At 34.2% G+C, this 26,584-nt stretch overlaps 2 protein-coding genes across 7 annotated transcripts in view; both read right to left on the bottom strand.

Annotated features, from left to right (window-relative positions):
* Positions 1-405: 405 nt before the first annotated feature.
* The window catches only part of LOC109153075 (exocyst complex component EXO84C), a 29,298-nt gene continuing 3,119 nt past the window's right edge, over positions 406-26,584 (bottom strand). The window contains exons 3-8 of one of the 2 annotated variants that reach the window (XM_019300832.1): positions 24,741-25,785; positions 23,211-23,735; positions 22,654-22,842; positions 22,182-22,315; positions 21,818-22,103; positions 406-440 (exon numbers count right to left, since the gene is read on the bottom strand). In XM_019300832.1, the coding sequence (XP_019156377.1) occupies positions 21,863-22,103; positions 22,182-22,315; positions 22,654-22,842; positions 23,211-23,735; positions 24,741-25,785 (2,134 nt within the window). In that variant the 3' untranslated portion in view covers positions 406-440; positions 21,818-21,862. Of the gene's footprint in view, positions 441-21,688; positions 22,104-22,181; positions 22,316-22,653; positions 22,843-23,210; positions 23,736-24,740; positions 25,786-26,584 lie in introns of those variants that run through there. The other variant, XM_019300831.1, reaches the window with a different exon arrangement.
* Positions 1,128-20,418, bottom strand: LOC109153073 (villin-4-like). 5 transcript variants are annotated; one of them, XM_019300827.1, is made up of 24 exons: positions 20,332-20,411; positions 19,916-20,131; positions 18,502-18,664; positions 18,075-18,174; positions 17,183-17,251; positions 16,857-17,093; positions 16,600-16,777; positions 16,377-16,509; positions 12,945-13,107; positions 12,707-12,854; positions 12,339-12,439; positions 11,947-12,102; positions 11,221-11,289; positions 11,069-11,137; positions 10,835-10,972; positions 10,005-10,133; positions 9,418-9,565; positions 9,248-9,258; positions 8,629-8,769; positions 6,626-6,751; positions 6,462-6,527; positions 2,081-2,405; positions 1,790-2,007; positions 1,128-1,704 (listed from the first exon to the last, which is right to left on the bottom strand). In XM_019300827.1, the coding sequence occupies exons 3-24, from the start codon at positions 18,555-18,557 to the stop codon at positions 1,591-1,593; spliced, it is 2,895 nt and encodes a 964-aa protein (XP_019156372.1). In that variant the 5' UTR covers positions 18,558-18,664; positions 19,916-20,131; positions 20,332-20,411; the 3' UTR covers positions 1,128-1,590. The 5 variants fall into 5 exon arrangements, with proteins under 5 accessions (XP_019156372.1, XP_019156373.1, XP_019156375.1 ...); XM_019300828.1 differs by lacking the exon at positions 19,916-20,131 and having other exon boundaries at positions 20,332-20,418; XM_019300830.1 differs by lacking the exon at positions 20,332-20,411 and having other exon boundaries at positions 1,790-1,995; positions 19,916-20,245.

Here is a 26,584-nt window from a genome sequence, read left to right as displayed (position 1 = left end):
AATAGTATACAAGTTAACAATGTAGTGCAATTGTTTGAGAGCAACCCTCAATTGTGTTGGTTAAATAATTGACTTAGTAATTACAAAGTTCTAACTACGACTCTATCTCAAATTATATGTTGATGTTATTTGGAAGAAATACATGCACCAAGTTGTCTTGCCATCAAATTCTTTGAGACTTGTAGTATCAGGCTCCTGGGCAATTAAAAGTTTAGAAGGGATGAACAGATTTTTATATTTAAAAAAAAAAAAAAAAAAAAAAAAAAAAAAAAAAAAAAAGAAGTTACTGTTGAATTACATAGTTGCACAACAAACAATCTCTCTCTACCTCATTTGCCCTACCCTCATTTCTAACATTACAACATCATACCTATGCCATTCAAAGAATCTCTCTCTACCTCATTTGCCCTACCCTCATTTCTAACATTACAACATCATACCTATGCCATTCAAAGGTACCTTACCTACCAACAATCAAGACTCAGTATGCTGAACGAATGATTATCCTCATAGCCAAAAACAATAATACTGAAATAAATAAATAGATAAAAAGACCAATCAGTCAAGTGAAGCCTATCAGTAAAATGGAGTATGCATGGTCAGTTTAAGTGATCAAGAGAGAACACTTTGCATTAAAGTGATGGTTCCTTAACCGGTTAACCCTACCAAATCAATGTCCCCCAAACTCAGTCCAAATGTTATTCAGGAATTCTTGCAAAACTGTCAACCAAACAATAACAATTCAATAACTTTCACATTCTTAATAGCTAAATCCATGAATCAAACACAACCTTACATTGTTTCATAGGGAGGAATAAAATAATTGAAAATTGAAAGAGAAGAAGTAAATAAAAACTAAAATATCCTTGTATAATAATAATAATAATCATAAAAAATAAAATGATAATTTATCATGAAATTACAATTCCAAAGCATGAAATTGCAATTCCCTCCAACTAAATCATGAAATTGCAATTCAATGGAGTTTTGATAAAAATGAAATTACAATTACATCCTACCAAACACCTCCACAAGGAGAATATATACCACATCGCCTACTTGCCTAGGCACTATCATTCAATACGTTAAGGGAAAAAAGAAAAAAAAAAAAGTTTAAAACTCATAATATAATAAAGTTTGTAGCTTCATTGAGTCATTGGGCAAGCAATAACAAGCGGACTAGTTTACACATCTGCACACTCATTCACTCACAGTAAAACCTATAATGGCGATTTTGCTAATTGCCACCAATAAAATTACAGGCAATCTAGATTCCCATACATCCAGATTGCCACAAGGACAACTAGTAGTAATCTACCAAAAGCACCCTAATGAACCCGAAATCATATCATAGGGTTAATGGCAAAATTTGCAGAAATGAAAATAAATAAATAAATAAAAATGAAGCACAAACAAATTACAAGCTCACAACAAGCCTATGACCACAAAAGAATATCAAGCAACCAACCAACCCATTAAAGAATAGATAACTGAAAGTGAACAAAGTTAATGGATCTTCTATTCACTCCACCAAACATCAGGAGCAGAAACAGTTAAAAATGCACTGATGCCATCCCTGAGCTGAAAGCTTTAGAACAATTGAAGGGTCATTTTCAGTTTGTTCTGCTTCCACTTTGGTAACTTATAGAAAGCATCCTTTGTCATTCCAAATTTCTCTCTGAACTCCACCGACGACAAATATGTCTGCTCAAAGTTATAGTAGGAATATTAGTAAAAACATCAAAGATAGCAGCATCCTTGGGAAGCTTTAATAAAGGCATATATATACCTCTCGTTTTGTTACATCAATTTCAGTAACAGGATCCTTTGATGTTGTTTTGAGCCGGTCATAAGGGTATATTGGATGTCCATCATCTTTAGCTTCACCCTCTTTTACCTCTTCTTGCATTGCTTCTGATTTGGGTTTGGGCACCTCTACTCCACTAGAACTAGTAGAGTTCCGTTTAGAATTATCATCGGGGCTCGGTTTTGGTGCTTCAACGTTCGCTTCACCAACAAGTAATTTTCAATTGTTTTCCCACTAAATTAAAGTTTTTTACAAAGAAAAGAGGTATGATACCTTTAATAGAGCGTGGTATAATGACTTCCCGGGCTGGAGGATGTTTTTCAAAGGTAGCAGTCAGTGCTGAAATGGCTGCTGACTTGGGAGCCAGTTTTGCTGAATCTGGGGTAACAGATTTTGGATAAACCTTTCTTACCAATGGTGGAGGAGTTGAAAGGTTCCTTGCATTTAGGTTCTCGAAATTAGCAGCTAGGGCATTAAATGCAGGAGATCTACCCCTGACTCGAACTCGGTCAGGGCTGGATGACATGCTTCTAGAACGTGATTTGTCTGGTGCAGCAGACCTTCCACCATATGAACCAGTCGTTCTCCTTTTCACTTTCTAGTCATCCAAAAGAAACCAAATCAACACCTTGGTGCATCCAAATCACAAAATCCTACCACCAGGCAACAATCAAATTATCTAGGCAATAAATCAGAATAAAAGCTAACTTTAGAAATTAAAATAAATGGATACATTATCATGTTTCTTTCACTGATATACTACTCTCATTCTCTAAATTTTACTATCTTTGGGTGTAGTAGAGCAAACTTGCAACTAGTAACCTCCAAATTTGGAAGTTACACAATCTGAACTTCTGAAGTGCTGAAAAGCTAATCTCCTCGAATCCTTAAAAGAATCAGTAAATAGGTAACATTCACATAATACCTTTGCATATATGGCATAGAAAAATAGATGTGGAGATCATGCAGTCATTGCCAAGCAAACACAGCAAGCCTTGGACTTGGCATTATAATAACGAATATTATATAGTGCAATTGATGAAATGAATTGGATAGACTATGTTTTCTAATGTTATCCTTGCTTGATTTCAATTTATACAATTAAAATTTATAAACTTAGTTGACAAATAGGTCTAATTATTCAGACAACTTAAACAATGCATATGTCCAATGGTTTGTCTCAACATTTTCATGAATATATTATTAATACTATTGAACACCATGAAACTGTTCAATGGTTACTGTATTGAACACCATGAGTTGTTCTTATAAATGCATAATATTAACTCCAAAAATTCATAAAATTAACTCCACAAATTAAGTTAAACAAATATCTCAAATGATACACTTCAAACTTAATTATTATACTGTATATATATTTTGGTTTCACTTAAAGATATTCACTTTGACGCTTTCAAAAATATAAAATTAGAATAAATGTGGCAGGCTTTCAAAAAAAAAAAAAAAGAATAAACGTGGCAATATGTAGCCCGGTGAGTCATTTATTGCAAAATCTTGAGCTACACTTATGTATTGTTATTCAGTAAGTATAACAATATATTGTTGTCAAGTACTATTTTTTTTATATTGGGCGAGAAGTTAGAGAAGTTTTTTTAAAAGGGAAGATTTTGTTATTAATAGTAAAATAACAGCTTGTAATTTTAATCTAAATTATTAATAACCGATTCTTTTACTCTTTTTTTATTTGCAAAATCTTCTTTATATTCATATTCATTAAATTAATCGTAAAATAACGCGTAAAAATAATTTTAGAATTACAATTTCTTTTCCATTTTTCCTTTTTTACTGCTAAGCTTATTATTATTAAGTGTTTGGGCGGAAAGTTAAAAATGAAGATTTTGTTTTTAATAATAATTTAAAAGCATAAATTATTAATAACCGATTCTTTTCCATATTTTTTGCAAAATATTTCTTATATTCATTAAATTAATAGTAAAATAACGCCCTGTAATTTTAATCTAAAACTAAATTATAAATAACCGATTCTTTTCCATATTTTTTGCAAAATATTTCTTATATTCATTAAATTAATAGTAAAATAACGCCCTGTAATTTTAATCTAAAACTAAATTATAAATAACCGATTCTTTTCCCTTTTTTTTGCAAAATCTTCCTTATATTCATATTCATTAGATTAATAGTAAAATAATTTTAGAACATTATGATTTCTCTAATTACGGAATCTTTTCCATTTTTCCACTTTTACTGCTAACCAACCTTATTATTATTAAGTATTTCGACGGAAAGTTAAAAAGGAGGTTTTTTTTTTAATAATAGTATTAATTGACTGAAGTAGTGACGAAATAATATTGTTTAATAGGAATATTAATTTTAATATTGTTGTGTTGTATTACGAATAGAAATTTTAATGTAGAATTGTAGTACGAATAGAAAAGTATGAAACAATATATTATATTATGAATTGTATTACAATATTTTACAACATTACGCAAACCTTAATAGTATCGGACTGTTTTGGGCAGGAAGTTAAAATGAAGGATTTTGTTTTTTTTTAATAGTATAGATTTGGCATTTATACCTGCCACGCAGAAGAGTTTTAATATAAATATATATGGAGTCATACTGAAATGTCAAATTCAAGGTTTCAAATGGTTAGCATACATACAAAGGAACAATATGAGAGAAATTTCATTTTGATGACTTCCAATCAGTTTGCATTCTACATTATAAATTTAATGCTAACACTAGACTAATATTTCAGAAGGCTCAAGTGTCAATTTTTTTTTAAAGGAGAAAAAAGAAACAAAATAGAATAATAAAAACAAAATATAAATATGAGCAAAATAACAACAAATTATAATAACAATGTTGAATAATCGGAAACCATAGTCCTATTCCTAGGCAAATTATATCGTGCACCAGGGCGCACAATGCATTGTGCGCCCTAAGAGTTTATGTGTATTATGTACTATGTTAAGATTATGTGTATTATGTTAGGAGTTTATGTGTATTCTACTATACAATTATGTACATACGAAACAGGGAATTTTTAGGGCGCACAATGCATTCATTGTGCGCCCTGGTGCACAGTATAACGATTGCTATTCCAAGGAGTGGGCTTAGTCCAATATTTCAAATAATATGAGATCTCCGTATAGTTCAATACACAAAACTGCAATCTATTATTATTGATATATTCTCTCTTTATTTGGTTTTTCACATATTCTGCTTCCGCTTAACTGGGCAGGTGGTGGGCTATTCACCACACCTACTTGGCCTTTCAATTCCTCAATTTCAACATGGTTTCAGCCTACGTATCCTAAGGCTATTTTTTCTTCTATTTTTCCCCAGTGAAGGAGCACAAGTGCCTACTCAATTCCATCACCTCCGGTGGCTGCCTTTGCAAACTAACACCCACCACCATGAAACCCATCTCCAATGACCTCCACACGCACAACCATGTGGTGACCAATTTTTCTCAGATCTCTGTTCAATTTTTCTCAAATCTCTCCTCTTCCAGTAATGTTCTAATCTCATTGCCTACACCGCTGTAGCCGGTAGCCGGCATCATGTGCCGCCACTGGCACCACATGCTGGTGTGTGTGACTACTGGCAATAACTTTTTATGATGAAAATTTCCAAATCCTTGTGTTTCCATTCGTAAGTCTTTTATGGTGAAATTTGAAGGTTTTTTGCATCTGTTGACAAGTTTCTTTTCTAAGGGTTTCCAATTTTGGTATTGCTAAGATTGTTTCCGTATTTCCAGTGTGCCATTTTTATTCCCGGAGGGTGTTCAATTTTGACATTAGTATATTTTACTTCCAAAGGCCGTTTAGTATTTGTCAAGTTTCAAGAATGGGGGAGTGTTCCCATCAACCAATTGATGTTCTATTTTATTCCCTTCATCCCTTTGGGCTTCTCTTCATTGCTATGGGCTCTATTGCTATTGATCATATGTATCCCTTTGCTGCTTCTACTCTGTTTCACCTCTACTGCTCTTGGTGAAAGCTTTTTTACATTTGTCCGAGAGTGTTTGTGTTCCCGTTTTATTTTGTGGCTAGCTCTGGCCTTAGCGCTTTCATCTTCATTCCCAAGGGTCGTGTAAATAGCTCTGTCTTTTGAAGCCATTAGGCACTATTATCCTCTAGCCACGCCTAATCTTCTTTAGTAATTTCGAGTTAGGTGAAGTGTTCGTCTTAATTCAAGTTTGGAACTTCTAGATGTTCCAGCTTGTGGGAGAGTGTTGATTAACAGGAGACCATAGTCTTATTCATAGTATTCCTATTCCCAGTAGGAGTGGCCTTAACCTAATGTTTCTATAAATATAGGATCTCTATAGTTCAATACACAGAAATACGATATAGCATTATGATATATTCTCTCTTTCTTTGATTTTCCACATATTTTTCTTCTGCCTAACTGGTGGGTCGTGGCTATTCACCACCCATCAGGCCTTTCCAATTCCTCAATTTCGAAAAACACAACTAGAAACTCTACTAGCTAGACAACTAACCAATAATAAAAAGAAATATATACAAATGACAGAATGTACAGAACATACGAGAGGATATATATGAGGTCAGGAATGATATGAGAATCGTACATAAACACATATAAAGAGAGAGAGAGAGAGAGAGAGAGAGAGAGAGAGAGAGAGAGAGAGAGTACATACTTCCACTGCTGGGGTGCCCCCACTTTTCAGTATAGTAAGTTTCCTTTGGAATGAGTTTCCGTGCATCTACAATCAATATCTCTTAGCAAAGAAATGGACTAAAGGAATCAAGTCAAAATAAAACAAGATCACTTACAGAGTCAAAATAAAACAAGATCACTTACAGCAGATTTTTCAGAGTCCCAGGTGAAAAAACGAGTGAAGAAAGGAGGTTCACTCCCTTCCATAACAATGTATATTGGAGCCTGGCGAGATAACTTCTCCAGAAGGAAATCATGCTCGAGGAATTTCTGTCAAATTTGATATTAACAAACATTGTTGTGATCAACAAACACATTCCAACAGCAAATAATTAGCACATGGCCTAACTAGCAGCATAAGCTTTTCAGATTACAATAATTGTACTATGAGCATCACTGCATGCAATATGAAAATTGATGTTACATGATGATTATAAATTCAACACAAGCTTTTTGTAATCTGAATACCAGCATGTATGTATGTAGGTATACATGTATGTACAGACACACTCACCATTACATATGGTATATGAATTGTATTCCAACAAATGACATCATAAAATCATAAATTCATTTTAGTCCAGATTATTAGGTCCAAAGTACATTCACCAAGACTCAATACCCAGATGCCATATGCTGGAAAATGGATAACAACAAAGTAAAAGTAAACAATTTCTCCTATAGCAAGTCGAATAGGTACAAAATCTACTTGCATCATATTGTGTTTCCATTACCTGTTTCTCTTCTATCTATATTACTAAAATCTATTTGGGAGGCGGCTTTGTCACATCCTGGTTGGAGGCAGGCCGCAGTTGATGAAATGGAAGCTCTTCATTCATCAGGGACATTGGAATTTGTCCCCTTGCCTCCTAGTAAAATGGTTGTTGGTCATTGATGGGTGCATAATGTAAGGTTGGCCTTTATAGAAAGGTGGACAGACTTAAAACTTGCCATGTGGTAAAGTGGTATACACAAGTATTTGGTATTTTACTAAATCGATACATTTTATCCCATGGCCAAAACTGCCTCTATGCATCTTTCTTTTTATGGCTACCATCTGCCAATGGCTCTTGTATCAATTGGATATCAAGAATGCAGTTCTACATAGAGATCTTGGAAAACTAAGAAACAAGATGTTACACACTCAAGTATACAGTCTAAATATCAAACAGTGGCACTTGGACCATGTGAACTGATTTCTGTAAAACATCTCCTTTCAGAATTTAATTTTACAAGCTTGGACCTATGAAGTTAGTGTGTGATAATTAAGCAACATTGCACATTGCATCAAATCCAATTTATGATAAAAGGACAACATATTGAAGTTGATAGCCAACTGGAAAAGGGCACTTCTGGAGACATTTACTTCATTTGTTGATTTGAATTATCAAATAGTAGATGTCTTCACTAAACCACCAAGAGAGCCCAAGGTTGAGTATATTTATAACAAGCTAGGAGGGGGATAAGTGTTGAATATATTCAGTTTCATTTAAAAAAACACTGTGCCACTCCCTTTAGTATCCCTAATGCACATTAACTTAGCAGGCAATGCATTTAAAGTAATGTTCCTGTAGTTGCCTGTATGCAGTGTGGATGGTTGTAAACTTTATGTATCAATATATCAATAACAATAACTACACAGGAACGACCCGAAGCTTTCAAAAGTCCATGTATCCTATGTTAATTGCCAGCACCCTACATGAATACTGTACCCACACACACTTTATGCTCTGTTGATATGGGAACTCCAGTGCCAAGTCTTGTAACATAACCTAACTCTGTAAATCATTTAAGACCAGAAAACTGCACCTAACTATGGACACATTTCCCACCACTTACAACAAAGTATTAAAGGTTTGTTTGTATCCCAAAGGTCAGAGAACTCAACAGAGCCAAGATGTTCAGATTTTCAAGTTCAAAACCTCATATTAACAACCAAGTTACAGAAAGACATCAAGACATAATTTACTTTTTAGTTTGCTAAGCAATTGTTACTCAATTTTTAAAGAAACTATCCACATTCTACTTCATATTGTTGGAATTAATCCCCCCTTGCCAAAGGTATTTAAGAATTGCAGTAAGCAAAATTTACATACATCATATTCCATGCCTAAAAATTAAGGATCAAAGATGAGTCAAATACATACCTCCCCAATAGCTAAAGCTTGCATTTTAGTCTTGTATTCAACCTGCTGCCCAACCCAGATATAAATGTCTGAAAGACAATCAAGGATGAATATGTCTTCAGTCATAAGATCATCCTGATTGAAGTTGTAAATTTCATTCACCTGCAACACAAAGCATCATTGGAAGTCTTACAGGATAATTATTTAAGAGCATCCATGGCCTTATAAACCCATATGTTACCACTCTTACACTCCCCCTCAAGTGGATTACCGGGCCATTTTGAATCTAGCCGGTTGACCACTTGAAATTGGAAGCTTTGGATGCCACCAAAGTGATATATTCTAAAGATTGGGCCAAGTCACTCAACTGGGCTATAGCGCACATGCACCAAACCACACTAAAAGATTGAATCCAATCAATAGCTAGTCTAACCCATGGCCTTATAAACCCATATGTTCTCTCTTATATTTTCAATGTGGGACTCTTAGCATGAGGTAAAGACAGTAGAAGTATTTAGCTCAACATTTTTTTAAATAGAAGATAACAAAAGTGGCCTAGTGGCAATTTAAAGTTCAGGATCAAACTGCAAAACTGCAATCCCGTAATAGAGTTATAACAGGAAAAGTAAGAGAGACACACCTTCAGATCTCCTGAAGATAATTCAGCAATCAACAAATGGATGAAAAAAATTGCAGTTAGTGCATTGGAAATAAGCACAATTTAGAGAATGAAGATTCATATTTAACATGAACTGACCAACCCTGAGGTCCATCACAAAGTGTGGGATAGGGGGTTAAATAAGCTCTTACCCTTTGAGAAGGTGCACAAGAACAGATGAGGATCACTTTCAGCATCCCTTCCAGTTTTCTGGCTAGAGTATTCAGATTTTCCACCCAATATATCCCAAAATAATTCAGATTCTGCACCTTCTTTCTGCAGCTTAGACTGCAAGTCAGGCTGCAAACAGTACATGACAAATTAGATAAAAATACAAATTAAGTGTTACTACAATATGACTGTGGTCCATCTCATCTGAAATCTTAGGCCATAAAGAAATTTTATCATTTATTTTTCAACATGCTCCTAGTGCAGATAGGATTTCTTCTTCTTTTTGAGTGGATCAAGTACATGGAATTATGGAAACATTTTAGGATTGGTGACAAGTGAGGTTTGAATCCAACACTTGCGTTCTAAATACAATATTGAACATTAGGGGCCCACTTAATCTAAAATGAAGTGGAACTACACAAGTCAATTATGGATTCCATTAGTCCGTAGAGGTTAACTAAAATGAGGATCACAAGTTAAATTAGCCACTCATTCTGATTTCAGTAAAAAAAAAAAAAAAAATCAAAGATTATAATACTTAAGTCTAAAACATCAAAGTAAAAATTACCTTTATAAGATCCAATTGCCTCTCAACAAGTTCCTGGTCCTCAGAGCTTGTGAGATTTCCAGACCAAGAAAAGATAGAGGAGCCATTGTGTAGTATGTAACAGTAGGAGGAATTCAAGGATGATGCAACCTGATTTTAGTAGTAGCATGTTTTCCAGCCATAGAATATCATAAGTGACAAATTGCAGAAAAATATATCCTTAGATAAATGTGCAGTTATAAAGCATGATAGCACCAAAACAACTTTAGAATTGATAATCATTGGGAAGATAATATTTTGAAATAACAATTATCATCCTTCTCATCCATTTATTGTCTAGGTCATGAGTTCAAGCCCCAGAAACCTATCTGAAAGAAATAGAGTAAGGTTCCTTTCATTTTCTTCTTGCTCCTAAGGGGGCTTTTAATCATAATTAACGTAAGGCATTTAGGTAGTTCCATCTTTCCTATGACCACAAAAGAGTGAAGCAGAAAGCTTGTTACTTCGATATGCAATGAATTTCAGTCAAAACCTCTCAACTAGTCAATATCAATATTTAGTTACATTGAGGTTCGATTTCTGGAATTGCCAAAAAGCAGCAGCTCTGAAGATAGAGAAGCTGACTAACCAGTAACCACTAATGGATGATACAGATTCTGGTTTAATTATCCAGGTTTTCTGCATTTATCATGAAGTATATAGATATGCATGCGGCTACTGGCACACCAACAAACATCCAGAATTTTGAAATCATGTAATATAACAAGCTATTGCGTTGCTCTAGAATAGCTCTGCCAAAGTTAATTTAGAAAATGAATACTATAAATGGAACTTGTGGAAATAAAACATACCGGTTCAACTTGTATGGCTTGCATGTTATCAGGTCCAGTGCCCTGTACTCGAAACAACGCAATTCCATCCTCATTATACGTATCATCAGGAAGTTCATTTTCGGCCAGGAATTTCTTGTATGCTTCACTCAATCCACCCTGGAGAGAGACATGAAAAAAGTTAACCCACCAATTTACTAGTGTTTAACTTAATGGGGAGTCTCCATACATAGCACTTTTAGTAGTTTTCCGAACCTTGAAAACAATAAAACTCTGGAAGATTGCAAAGAACTGGATTGGTTCATATCCTTCGTAGAAGCGAGCCTATGTATCACACATATCAGCACAAGCACAATAATCCACAAATCAACGGTTACAACTTAGTCTCATTAGGTAGACTAATTTACCTGAGTAGCTGAGAACTTCAGGGACTCAACCATTTTACTTGCTTGTAAGGTCGCTGAGACTTGATCATCCTATACATTGAATTATTTAATTGCTAAGTCAATAATGCTCATTGTCATCACACAACAAGAGTTTGTCCCCAATCTCAAACTACTGAAATAAATAGGGGGAGAGGAGGCTAAAAGAGAGACAATGAAGTTTATATCAACAGAAAAATTACTTAGTCATGAGTTTTTCCAACTCCCAAGTCCAGCCAAAAGTGCCATAAGTAATGATTACATGATTACATCATCCCTCATCTGTTTTCTTTGTGATTTACATTGTTCTATTATTTCAAATGCGCAAATGGATTGAAATTGTGATGTTTACAAAGGGAGAGGGAGAAGATGCAGCATATAGAGAACAGGTAATCAGTAGGATCGAAGGTGGAAACAGGAAAGGGGTGGAAAAGGTTAGTAATGTTACAAGCTGGGAGAAAGGCAAATGTGGGTATGAATCTTTTTTTATTTAAAACAAATGATAATGACATTAATTACATTGAACTCCATTGCAAGAGCTTTATATCTGTTTTAAAATGGGAAGAAGCTTAAGCTGGGAGGATAAGTTTCCCATTTATATAGATAATAACAATATACACACACACAGATCTTCATGCCTTCATATATGAATTCTTCAACTATGATATATACAGGTTTGAAAGGGAAGGAAAAGAGTACTGAAGCAACTACCTCAACACTTTGCTTTCCAAACCATGTGCCAATAAGATATTCCTCTTTATCTTCACCCATATAAGAATATTGAAATATATAACAGTCTCCACTGTAGAACTTTGATTGGTTAGATGCTTCAAGAAGCATTTTCTGCTGAGCATTCACACGCCAAACCTGCACTCCAGAAGCAATGTATCAAATACAACATACTGGACACCATCTAGTTTAGCAACAAAATACATTATAAAATTCCAGGAATGATCCATCTTTTCCTACCCTCCTTACACGCATCATTGCTTCAACCTATAGCATCATTTCAAGGTAAAATTCTCCTACAGAGTATAGATATTCATGCAACATTTCCCTTTTAAAAAAAAAAACAAAGATTAAGATCATTAGCTATGCAGAACCTGCAAATTTCCTGTGCAATCTATATAAGGTTGAGGTTCTTCCTTGGGAGGAGCCGCTTTCATTAGACCCTTCACGTTAACCCCTTGACGCTTTAAAAGTGCTAGGAAGCATCAAGAAAAAGGAAAATTATAAGCATTAGTAAAATGAACTGATTTCTGGGGGGGGTGTTCAACTGGAAAAAAATTGTTGTATATACATTTATATAAGGAATATCTCAAATTCAATAAGTGATAAGTGACTGAAATGGAAACCTAGTTAAACTATATGGATTAAGAAAAAATCACGCAGTTGAAATTTGAAAAGGTGTCAGATGTATACAAGTTACAAACATAATAGTAAGAGCACAAAACCATAGAAAATGACTGACCAGCAACCTTGCCTCTACCATCCTCTGATACAGCCACATCAGTTGAGCGGGGCCAAGAGTCAAACTTCGAGCGAAACATCACTGTTTCAAATCCTTCTATCACACGAACTACATGACACTTTGTTCTATCAAGGCCAATTAATAATTCCTACAAAGTGAAATTAACAAAGGTGCAATAAGGACACAATTACAGATCACAAAATAAATAATTTAAACTGAATAAAGAATAGATTATTACATCTGCAGCTCCACTTGCAGTTTTCCTTTCATCAAGAGAAGTATTCCTTCCCATCCACACACAGACTTCAATTCCAGCATCAAGAATGTAGCATTTATTTGTATCCAGCAACTCCTTTGTCAATGAATCAGCCTCAATTGGTACTGCCTGCCCTTTATCAACTCTGAAGTTGTCAAGGACAATGGTCAGAATTTAAATGCAGTGCACTAACATGACCAACAAATGAATAAATGTATACTAAAAGTGGCACGCTATACATACACATAGAGTATAGAAGTCTGGTGAAAAGGGACATTATACATACAAGAAAAAAATGTATTGAATTTTTTAATAGGGAACTGAGAGGATGATAAAACCGGTTGAAAATGTTGATCATCAATCTCAGTAGTCAATAACTTTCTGCATTAGAATCCATATATACATTATTCTATAGCTAGATATTAGTTTTAGTGAAAAAAATGACTGCAACTACATTATATTTACGGTTGATTTTATATGACCTCAGAGGTGCTACAAATTTGAATTTTTTTAGTCCTGTCATATAATGCACTTCATAACATTTAGAACAATGTATATCTTTAACAAATTGAATTTTTGTTTTAAATTTAATTACAATTAGTAATAACTTTAATATTTAAATGCCAATATTATGACGGTATTTATTTAGTCTGAAAAACATATCAAACATAGAATACCATTACGTCTTTTAAATATACGATATCCATTTTTTGGAGAAATAATTCGTGTCCAAACATATTTTCCAAAACTGAAGATACCATTTTTTGTTCCCGAAAATATACAATTTGAAGATGCTCAAAAATCTTTTACAATCAATTGTATTATGATTATATAGCAACAAGTGTGTAAACACTAAACAGTCCAAGTGAAACTTAAGATGTCTTGTTGGGATTCAAAAAAATTTAAATAAATTGTAAGAGAGCTATTAGGAATGTTATTTAACGTTAATAAAAAAACATTAATTAATAGGAATAACAAACTTGGAGAGGCTCAAGAATCTTTTATAAGCAATTGTACTAGTAGCATTAAAATGATAATTATATTGAAATTAAAAAATAATAAGTAATAGAAAAAATTTATTTGTAAAATTCAAAAAGTATTTTTTTATAGTAATAGAGTTCCAAAAAGTGATTAATATAGTTATTTAGAGTTTAATAAATAAGCTCTGATAGAAATTTTTTCAATTTACTTTAGTTCTGAAATTAGTAGAAAACTAGAAATCGTATTTTTTTTCTTTTGTAATTATAGCTATATCTTGATTAATAAGATTTGATAGAATATTTTTTGCATCTATTTTAGTTTCGGAATGAGTAGGACATGTTATTTGAAGACATAAAACTTGCATACACATTTTTTAACGAATTTATGACGTGGTTTTTTATCTTTTTAATTTTAATAAAAATAAATAAATAAATAAATAAAAGATCACAACTTTTCAAAAAAAAAAATCACAAGAGTCAAAGACTTAACTGAATTATTAATGGTGTAGGGACATGTGTCCAAAAAAATTATTTGCAATCAATAAAACATAATATACAAATAATTTGGATGGAAAAAGAGCATAACACTTAGATACATTGTAACTTGTAAGAGAGGTTAGAGAGCTATTTTGAATGTTATTTAACTATAACCAAAATCATTAATTAAGATTCCAAAAATAAGTATTAGCTTATATGCCAATTATTTGGCTAGTAAGAACATAGATATACCTTATTTATCACAATAGTGCCCCTGATGTTCAGACTCGTGATTTTGTATATAACAATATATGCGTTTGTGTAGAATAATTTTCAACTTTAGTCCATGACTTTATGGGTATTTCACTTTTGATGTCCAACTTTACCCGACTATCAATTTGGACAAATTTGGTCCCCCAACTTATTGAAAATAGGACAAAAATGATCCTTTCTTAAGGTTCCTTTATTAACCCCATAGTTAAGACCATTTTTGGACAATTCCTAGCTGTTGGGAGATTAATCCTAGAATTAAATTAAAATTGGACAACAATGGTAACAAAATTTGAAGGTTGGGAAAAATGATGCCTATTGAAAAATTGACAAAAATAGTCCATTTGTTAATAGAATCCTAATGAAGACCACTTCTGTCCAATTATCAATAGTCCTTAGACCAAATGTGTCCACAACTTGTCCCACTTTAATTGTAACAATTAATATTGTAGAATCCAATTCAGTATTCACTAAATTTTGACTTATGTTTCGACAATTCTAAGGTTAACTTTTGAAAATATAAATTAGACAAACTACACATTAAGTAATACTCCAACTATCCCATTTTACGTGTCATTACTCGAATAACAAGGCTTGTCTAAAATTGTTTGCAATTCAATTTTTCATAATATTTAACTTAGTATTAGTGAATAAAATTTATATTTTTAGAAACAACATTAAAAATTCTATTAAACACAAACAAAAAAAAAAACAAAACAAAAAAAAAAATCAAATTTAAAAATTATTTAAAATGTTAAAGAAAATATGCTAAGAAAGAATAGGTTTAAACAATGAATAGTAAATAGTAATATAGTATATAGGACAGAAAATGGGAAAAATACTTGGTTCAAGAAGTATAGCTCAAAATTCTAAAGAAAACAAAATATTGGTCAAAGTTAGATCGTGTGGAACCTCACAAGCCAAATTAGACAACCTTTTTTAGACAAAGGGATTAGATGGGTACTACAACTAGAATATCACTATAGTTGGGAGATTAAAACCTAAATTAGTTAATAGATATGTTATATAGATATGCAAGGACCTGATCCACACTCTATAAAGTTATTAACTCTTGTGCGTCTCTCTAGTATTATTATATTATTATTATATTATAATAATTTATAATAATAATATAATAATAATAATAAATACATTAATAAATTCCTTTGGTAGGCTAATTGGAAAAATATATGTGATTGATGTAGATTTTGTTGCAAAACTAAGTGAACAAAACTATAAGCCAGTTCTTATGATCAATTACATTTCATCCATTACAATGATCAATTACATTTCATCTAAAACTGAAAACTGGATGCCCCTGAACCAAACTGAACATTCAAGGCCAGATCCAATCACATACATGCATAAATACGTACATATAAATACACACACACACATGTGTGTGTGTGTATCTCACACTTTGCCAGTTGCGATTCACAGAACCAGAACTAACATGATGATCATGTGACCCTTCTGAACCTGAACCTTTTAGTTTGTACCCCCTCTCCCCCCATAAACTGCGGTCAACTATACTGCTACCACTACTCCTAAACTGTGTGACGGTATTTTACACAAGCAATAGAACTGTGATTAGATTAAAGAAACCATCAACACAAAAACAAATGAATATGAAGGCAGTGTTTAGATGCTCTACTGATAACTACTAAAAATCAATCTAATACATTACCTATATAATTTGGTGGAAAGAACATCTAGACTTTTAGTCTCATCAATAGCTGTTTTCCTTGGAAGTGGAGCAAACCCACCAAACAACCCCCAGAATTCTCCAGTATCAGCATCAGCCATCAGTTTGCCATCCTCTACATTATCCAAGAAAATAGTTGTAACAAATTAGCCACTTATGTATCATCAATTCATCATTCCAGGTTTTCAATTTATTATCAACTTACCAATTGCAGCCACCTCACATTTGCCATCATGGTAAGTATCTTTAATATACTGAACAACTTCAAGTGCTTTAGCCCTCTCTTGAATAGATGAATTGGCTCCATTAAATTGGAAGATTTTAGACTTGGTATCAAGAATAAAGATGTCATCATGATTGAGTGAGGAACGGGCAAAAGGAACCTGTACAATAATACAGAAAATGGTAATTACATGTATATAACATAATTCCTATGTTATCATCTGAAAGACAACAGCTTGCCTCTTTCACATGGACAACATGTTTTCCTTTGCATATATAGAGAGAGGTCTTGTGCTCTTCTAACTCAGCATGCTTGAACCCTGATGCCACTCCACCTTCTTGGGGAATTATACATGGCTTGAAATAAGAAAGGAACTTCTCAGTTTCATGGCCTTGTACTTCACGATATTGTACAGCACGTCCTCCAAGGGCTGCATCTAACTCAACTGTTTTAATGGCTGCAGCACCAGCTTCATCCTTCATAGAAAATTCAACAGTGATTCAATCATGAAGAAATTATCATAAAGGGGCTATTATGGTTAAATCTTGTCAATCAAAAAGCTTACCTGACTTGTATCTTTACCAAGCCAATAATGAATATCATGTCGTAAGGCACCACTTTTTAAGGCAATGGTCTGCATAAAAGCAGAATAATGAGCTGGTATAAATTGGTGAAACCACACCGCGCGTGCGCGCACACACACACACACAAAGAGCAGATCTAAAGAAGCAGGAATTTGGAGAATTTTGCAACAGCTGCTGGTGGCTTTGGATGTTAAGTTCTGCTAATATTTCATATTGTTTTAAAAAATGTAATATTAACTGTAGTAAAATGTAAGTGGGTGTTTTGTGTTCTGCAAAACCGAGACAGATGCAGATTAGGAAACCTATATGATGCAGGAGTATTCATATTGATAAGTTGTCTGAAAAGTAAAGATTAACTTCTAATGTCACAAGCACAGAAGCACTATGCTATAAATTTAACTTCAAAAAGGGATATTTAATGGAACAAGCCAAGGAAAGACATCATTTAATATTACTTTACACTGGGGTTTAGTTAAAGGCCCCAACACTATCCCAGAACCAAATAAAGAAGATACTAGTGTATTTGTTGGCTATACTAAATCCCTTTCAGAAGCATGTACCAATCAGCCTTGATGCCTAAGCTTTTTGCAGCTAATAACCAATTAAAACTAAGCTAGAAAACAAGCAAGAAAACCCTCCACTTAATGATTCAAGCATCAAGGTAATGCAGCAGAAACTATATGGTACGCCGCATATGTGATATGTCAGAAACATAAAAAACAGGCAGGACAAATCTAAGGATCACAATAGAAAACCCTCCATGTTTATGGCATATGATGCATCAAGAAATAAATGACTGGCAATGGGAAATTATGTTAGATGCACTAAATTTATAAAGAGAAATTAATGCATAATCAAAGATAAGATAAATACCTTCAGAACAACATAAGAGTCTCCTGTGAAAAATTTTCCGTAATGTGATTTTGAAATAGGGACAGGACGAAAATTTTCAATGCGCCATATCTCAATCCCACTATAAATGTTGAAGGAGAAACAAATTTGACTTATCCCTAGAAAGAAGTAAATTGAAAAATATACAATATGCACCTGAAATTACATATATAGATCTAAGATTATGAGAATTGAAAACAAATTCTCCCAATTGAATGTCCATAGTCACACTTTAAAGTTAGTGCTGCACTGCTCCACCTAATTACTCTCCCCTTTCCTCCCCCCACCCCCCCCATCATAGCAGCAGACCAGCAGTAGGGGAATAGAAAAAATAATAACAAATAGCAGTAAAGACATCCTAAGCCAATGTTCTACATGTTACATAATCTGTAAAAAAAAAAGAGGATACGCTTTCTGGCCTGCCCCTTGGAAAGCTGGATCCAAATCTCTCATTGAAACAGACATAGTAGTATTGCAGTGTCTCCAATTTCTTTCTCTACTTTTATCAACGAGAATGATGAAGAGTATCCAATGATGAATGAGTTGCTTTCACCGGTTTTGTAAATGAGTTTCTGAAAAGTAGCCAAAGATACATGAGAAATCACAGATGAAGCAATCATAAATTTTAAGAGATGGAGCCACTTGTGCTTTTAAATCTCTACTAACCACTCTTATGTATTACAAAACTTAAAGTTTCCATGATTACCAATTCTCATTTCACTTCCCATATTGCTTCTCATTTTTCAGACAGTGTAGATTCATTGCATTAGTTAAATATGCCAATTCCCTCCAGGAAGGCATCCTTAGAATTGCATTGCATATCTCTAAGCATCATATGACTATATGAGTACCATCCTACTAATAATTCGGAATTGCAAGTTTGTTACAATAGTTTCCTTTTTATTATAAGAAAAGCAAGTTAGTTAAATCCCCTTCAAGAAAAAATTTTTATAAAAAAAAAATGGTAGTTAAAATCTACAAAGATTGGACACTTGAAGAGATGACCCATATCCATGATAAATGAGGAAAAGAATGCCTTTCAGTCTTTTCCAAATTAGCTCACCAAGAATGCACAGGAGGTAGAAAATAGACAAGTATATCCAATAGCTGAATTGTGAACATGTCTCTAACAAATTTGTATTACCTAACGTTACCTGGCTAGGCAAACTAGAATAGTGAAGTAAAATATAGGATCAAGTTTCAACCATCAAAGTTGCATTGAACAAAAGTGAATATATAGTGGCACAATGGGAGGTAGAAATGTAGAATAGGAAGGAGCATTATTTGTGGTGTTTCAAATGCATTTAAAGAAGATATAGTACACTGAATATGCTCACAATATATACACATATAGGTATATACAAACACACTGACTTATACTCCGTATATGTCTATGCAACACACGTCAAACTTAGGTCAATTCATCTTAGACCAGGATTGAATCCCCATTGACATTAGCAACGGACATTAATTAAAACTAGCACATAAAACTGCAAAAATAGAAACTAAATAAATCACCACCATCCGAGAAACAAATACAAAAAATAACAATTCCGAAAATCATGAAGCAGAAAATAAACACGCGATTAAATTATGCGCATTCCCGTCAATAGCCCTTTTCCTAGAATGAGCATAGCAACAGATGAAGTAAAAATAACGTTGCTCCAATTACCAAACCACCAAACATCAAACACGTATATGTTTCAGGAATTTCCAAGAGACAAATTAAAGCAGCAATGAAAATAAATACAAATGATTCAGAGAATTTATATTTCAAAATCAGAGCGGAACGAATCTAAAGTAAATACAATTTAGGCTTTTACCTAATCGTCGGAACTGAATTATTAATGCTAAGCGATGCGATTAACAGATCGAAATCCAATTACGAAACCGAGAAGCGCTAGTTTTGAACTACAATGGGAAAGTGATTTGCACAATTGCAGTAGCGTGAGCTAGAGAGAGGAGAGAGGAGGGAGGGGTGGAGCGAATGATGAGCTGCCAGTCGTGCTAATCACTAAGTGCAGCGAAGAAAAGGCAAACTGAAAAGAAAAAGTGATTTTTTTAAGACTAAAATATGAACTGTAAAGTGAGAGTTTTAGTCCTCTAGACAAACTTAAAAGGAATATTTTTAATCAAGGGGGGAGGGGGGAGATTAGTCGCCTTATCAGAAGATCGAAGGAGATCTTAGATCTAGATTTTTACGGTGACTAAAGAAGTAAAGAGAGGAGGTGAAGCTTACCGGTCACCGGAGAGCGGAAACTCTTGAAGGGCTTGAACAGTTTGAGTCGAGACAGAGAGGGTGACCGGTGAAAGGCGGAGAATGAGAGATTGAGAGACGGCGCTGACGGCTAAAATATAAATAAAACAAAGTTATTTATGTTAAATAAATAATAATATTAGCTTTGATAATTTTTTTTTTTTTTTTGGAACAAGAGTCAAATAGGTCGCACTATATTGCAATTGATCATCGAATAAAAAAAAAAGTACAATTAAATCCCTGAATTATGCAAATACATTCAATTCAATCCAAAATAACTTATTTTACGTGAATACATGTTGACGTGGCAGTTATTGAATTTAAAAATTATTTTTTAAATAATTTTAATTAAAATAATTATTTAAAATTAAAATTAAAATTTATAAATATATATATATATATATATATATTCGTCTCTGTCGGAGACGAAGGGGCCGCTGATTCGTCTCTCCTCGATCTTGGAGAAGGCTGGAGACGAAGGGATCGGCTTTGTCTCCGGGCGTCTCCCTGGCCATAGAGACGAAGCCAACCCCTTCGTTTCCATGGTTAGGGCCTAAGAGACAAAAGTGGCTTCGTCTCTGGCCATCTTCATGGCCAGGGGATAGCGCAATACGAAGTTGACCCCTTCGTCTCTGGGCGTCTCCATGGCCAGGTAGAGACGAATCGCCCGCGCCGACGAAGGTTTTTTTTTATTTTAAATAATTAGCTTAATTAAAATTCTTTTTAAATTCGGCAACTGTCACGTCAGCAGTAAAACAAATCATTTTGGATTGAATTGTATGAATGTGCGTAGTTCAGGGACCCAATTGCATTTTTTTTAGTTCGATGACCAATTGTAATGTAGTGTGCAGTTAAGTGGCCTATTTGACCCTTATTCCTTTCTTTCTTTTTTTTTAATAGTTTACTTAAAATACTATGTCTCTCCCTAAAGTGAGTTGTTGTTGTTGTTATTTTTTTGTTGATCATAATAAATATTTTCTTTTAACTTCATTTTTTTTTGAATATCGAAAAATATAAAAAATGACTTCTGAAAATCATTTTCTAGTTTCTAAACATACCTTAAAAATTTTTAAATTATAAAAATATATAGTAAGGAGATTTTTTTAAAGTAATATTAATATTAAATAAAATACTCCGGAGTATACATGTTAACAAGTTAACAATTTAGTGCGATTGTTGAAATTTTGGAGGGCAACCCCAACCGTATTAATCAAATAATTGACTTAATAATTACAAAGTTCTGAGTCCGACTCTATCCTGAATTATAAGTTGATGTTATTTGGAAGAATTACCATCAAATTCTTTGAGACTTGTGGTATCAGGCTCCTGGGCAACTAAAAGTTTAGAAGGGATAAATAGATTTTTATATTTAAAGAAAAAAAAAAAGTTACTGTTGAATTACATAGTTGCACAACAAACAATCTCCCTACCTCATTTGCCCTACCCTCATTTTTAACATTACAACATCATATCTATGCCATTCAAAGGTACCTTACCTACCAACAATCAAGACTCAGTTCTCAGAATCAGTGAAACTTGGGCTACCAAAATCGCCCGAATGCGCTGAAGCAAAAGACTCGGAACTTTCCAGAGACGAGAGCGAAGAAGGTGAGCCGGAGTCCAAGATAAACTCGTCATGAATTATATGTTCTTCATCGTAAATCTCTGACGTATCTGATCCAGACCCACCCAACAGAAGCTTGTTTATTGCTCTTTTTGCAGTTTCCACAAACCATTCATCCTCTGGCAGGGCACTGCCAAGAATGAAACATTTAGTTGCTTGCATGAAGGACAGACGGATAAAAGATTAAACAGTAATAAGAGCCGCAAACCTTTGCACAACGCCCCTAGCCGAAAATGTCCTGATTGCACGAGACATTATATCGGATGCTATTTGATGCACATGCCTGGATGGATAACCAGCAAATCGTGCAATCTCTACAGTGAAGTGCATATCTAGCATTAACTGTCAAACAAGAAGTTGAATGCCATGATTAGAGAGTGGGACTTTCATGCCATAGCCCATAGGTGAGCAATAACAAGAAAGTAAATGCAGCTTTTTAGCATAGAACTAACAATCTAATATAGCATTGCCGGTGCAAACAGGAATTAGTCTGAGTATGATACGGGCTTAAAGGTGCCTCCTATAATTAGGGTCTACTCAGGACACCTCGTGGTCTAACCAATATATATATAGCATTGCCCTCCATTCTCTCTATCCTTAATATGGAGTACTTTATTTCCCATTAATATTGGCTCTGATTGGAGATGTTAACCAAATAAGGGTTTCGGTATTGTGAATACCTGTTGCAGTCCATGTTGTGTAAGAGAAGCGGACTCATCCTCCAGAACACTCCAAAATTCTTGCTCGTTATACAACCACATGACCACAGTCTCGGTCAACCTGGCAAGCAAAACCTTCTGTATTTTCTCCCTACCAAGTAGAACATCACCAGCCACGGTTGCTAACTGCTGCAGCTTCCCAAATAGAGCCTACATGTCCATGAAGGTATTACTACTAATCGATAAAATTAAACAAAATAAAAATGAATTGTAGAATACGAGAACTCTAGGGCCCGTTTAGTCGTTTACTAACTGGAGAATTCAAATTGAAGAATAGAAAACAGAAAACATCTTTACTAGCACAGTTTTCCATTTTGAAAACTGGAGAATTTTTAAAAATTGTTTTCTAAATGGAAAACAGAATCTCTATCATCTATTTGGCTATAAATCACTATAACCACATTTTATTCCTTTTATTCTAGTAGAGGACTAGTGAAAAACACTGAAGCAACTAAGAATGAGGATTTTCATAAATAGTATCAATGCAGAAGGATGGTGGAAATTTTACAAGGGAATACCTGGAATGGCAAAGAAGGAAGAGGTTCGGACTCTGACACCAGATCTTCCCCTGTCCCACTTAAATAAATTTGTGCATCCAATCGTGCATCACCATCTCTAGAGTAGATGAAGTTCACAATATATTGTCGACAGAAACTATCCCTAAGTTTGTCAAGTGAGTGCTGAAGATGGCGCCTCCACTCCTTAACCTCTACAGTATTATTTGAGGAAGGTGTTATAACTTCAGAAATCCCACTATCTGCTTCCTTGCTTTCCGTGAGTACATTCCAAATTCTGGAGACAACCATTGGCAATAATTCCTCAGAAATGGTAAAAGCAGTCCCCAACAATGCTAGCTGCTCAGAATCGGTTTCAACTCTAAAAGGTACAGACTCTTTCAGCTCTGTGAGGTTCTCATCTTCAGAAAGGCCAGGTAAGGATTTGATCAATGCATCCACATACTTGTCAAAAAGCAGTGAAATTCTCATCAATATATTAGCTCCAAAGTGCAGAATTACTAACTGGGTGAGGCGTTCAACTATTTCCTGCAATGATTAAAAAGAAAAAAACGTTTACTGATTCCTTGAGGGATGGATGCATCAGAAACCTTTTTCTAGTGATTCCCAATAAATCAATTGAACACAACAAAGAAAATATTACAATGTTCGTACTATAATCACCAATGATCGAATGTAAATGGTTAGATTGTAACACAATGACTTTTGTGAAAGCTGCAAGCATCCATATACAGCTGTCAGTGCTACTTTAGTATTGTATGCAAGTATATTTATCATTTTGTTGGATATGTAACAGGTAAATCTAGATGACTAGATTCAAAGGAGCACCAACAATATATTCACCCTTACTAGCTAGATGAATTAAGTCGAATCACATTAGCTTACCCTTGTTTCTCTGGTAGTTTAATGGATGATTGTAGCTCCAACAAAAAATGGCATATAGGAACTACTGTGAGATTTGGATTGATGGATTTATGGAGGAAATTGGGTTCTAAATTCAAACAAGTTGCATGGTTGTATAGCCAATAGGCCATGCCTAAAATAATGCTAAAGCTGCTGTGACTATCAAGCTATTTGTTTGTAAAAATTTCTACTAAGACAATGATATCCAGATACAGGCAAAATGGCAGCAAGCGATTCATATCAGACCAAAGACCAAGAAGCATAAAGAGCAATAATACTTTCTTCCTAGAATTGCAAGGTAGCAGGACCATCCTCAGGCTTATATATAGGAACAAGAATGGCAAATCTATATATCTAGATGAGCTCAAGTTATCAGAGAAAATTTAATCTTAGTCACTACAAATCCTGATCTTTGAAAACTCTCTCACAATCTATTAGCTACAGCTATGACTATCTGCAACTGAAAGTCTATCAACAAGTTTACAGCTTTGTGTTAGCATAAACCTTGGTGCCAGGAAATGTAGTAAGATACTTTGTGAGAATATTTACCAAAAATATGTGTGCAAAAATCACACCACTCGAACTGTAAGACAACAAACCAGGTAACCAGCGTTAACAATTCTAACTTACTTTGACAACATATATGAATCTCATGCCACTTTCAACAAGCAGCCTACCAGATGGTGTGGCAAAAGTAGATAATGGAGATGCAAAACGTGGTGACAGCATTATATCCTCATCTTCAGCAAAATGGAGAATTGTTCTTCTAGCTCGTATGAAATTCAGCTCAAGAACTTCTTCAATATATGGTTGCAAAAGAACCAAGAGCAGCTTGGAGAGTTTTAGGCCATGCTGTTCCAAGGCAAAGCAGTGGTTAAGACTAGTCTGAGCACAAAAACTTGCTGCACGTAAAGCAGGAGCTGTCTCAGAAACTGGTGCATGCTCTTTAACCAACCTTACAAAAGATTCAATTTCCGTTTCTGCCCATTGAATAATTCTGTTACTATAAAGAGGATTATCACCAAACATCGAACTGGATTCCTTAGCCACCAATAAAATAGTAGAGAATACAAGGTTAGACAAAGTGGCTGAGTATGTTTCAGGATAACAAGAACACAGTGGAAGGAAAGCTTCAATTTTTTTCTGAAGGCGAAGTCTAATTGACTTGACAAGTAGCTGGTGTGCCAAAGGACCTTTCCCCAACTTTAACAAACCAGACAAAGCCCTTTTGAGCTCAACGACAGCAATAGAAGGTCTCTCGGTGATCTCAACAAGCTGCTTCTCCAGCATTGCTTTTCTTTTAGACAAAGCAGACCTATAAGGTGATGGTTCTGTAGGCGAAGTCTCTCCCACACTTCTCATCTCTGGGTGACTTTTCTCTTCAGCATCTATTGCCTCTATTGCTTCTTCAATTTTGTGCTCAGCCAGAAGAATATCAATACTTTCCAAAAATGACAAATGGTCATCTTCTGATGCATTTATTAAGCAATTATCTCCTAATTCACAAGTTTGAGAGCTTTCTTGAGTTTCATGAACATTAGCATTAGCTTGGCTCCATAAACTTAATTCTTGACATGCACCATTAATCAAATCTTGGACAAGAATACCCTGGGCAGAAATATGTTTTCTTAACTCATTCAACTCATGATTCATTTCCACAACTTCTTCTGATAACCTACAATTCATTACAAAATGGCGTTAATCTTTTTCCCTCCCTATTTTTGATAAGTAAAAATTTGCACAAATCTCAATGTGAGCGTAAATAAATTTGCTTAAATGGATCATGTTTAAGCACTGCCATAGTTAATGATACTAGTGCATGTCAATAAAGAGATATATTAGCAAAAAATTATAAGAAAATGAAAAATTAATTACAGCATGAACAGCAAATCTTTCTAGGAGAAATAAGTCAAGAAATAAAGTAAGCAGCAAGGTGCCGAATTGATGAAAATGAATGAGAATGTTATATTAAGTATTTCATACAAACCTAACACTTTCCTGCAAGGCAAGGAAGCCAGGCCAGTTGGAAATTAATCTAGAGAAAATGGAATTCAATGTTTTTATCTAAAATTAACTGCAAGTCTGCAACAAGCAGTTCATATGCACTCAAGGAAAGCACCATCTTTGGATGATAAGAAGGGGCATTTTTATAACCTCGTCTTTCTTTAATTGCATATTATCAGTAACATTGTAAAAATACAAGGGAAGTGAAAACAATGGTAAAAGCTTTCAGGTTATAATGAGTAATTTTGATTTCATCAAACTATCAAAGGTTATTTAGGAGCTCAATTACTTTTGGACTAGAACATGCACACTATATAACACGGGATTGTAAAAACTGGAGTTTCAAACCTGAGTATGTGTGTGTGTGTGTATCAAAGTAATATTCTTGTCATAGATTTCTTCTCTCAAATCTCCACTAATCATTAACTCTTCATGTTAGAATAGTTAAGAGTATTCTTAAATTCAGTTTA

Source organism: Ipomoea nil, unplaced genomic scaffold (assembly GCF_001879475.1).
Source record: "Ipomoea nil cultivar Tokyo-kokei standard unplaced genomic scaffold, Asagao_1.1 scaffold2480, whole genome shotgun sequence".
NCBI lineage: Eukaryota > Viridiplantae > Streptophyta > Magnoliopsida > Solanales > Convolvulaceae > Ipomoea > Ipomoea nil.
This window is presented reverse-complemented; position numbering and strand designations above follow the sequence as displayed.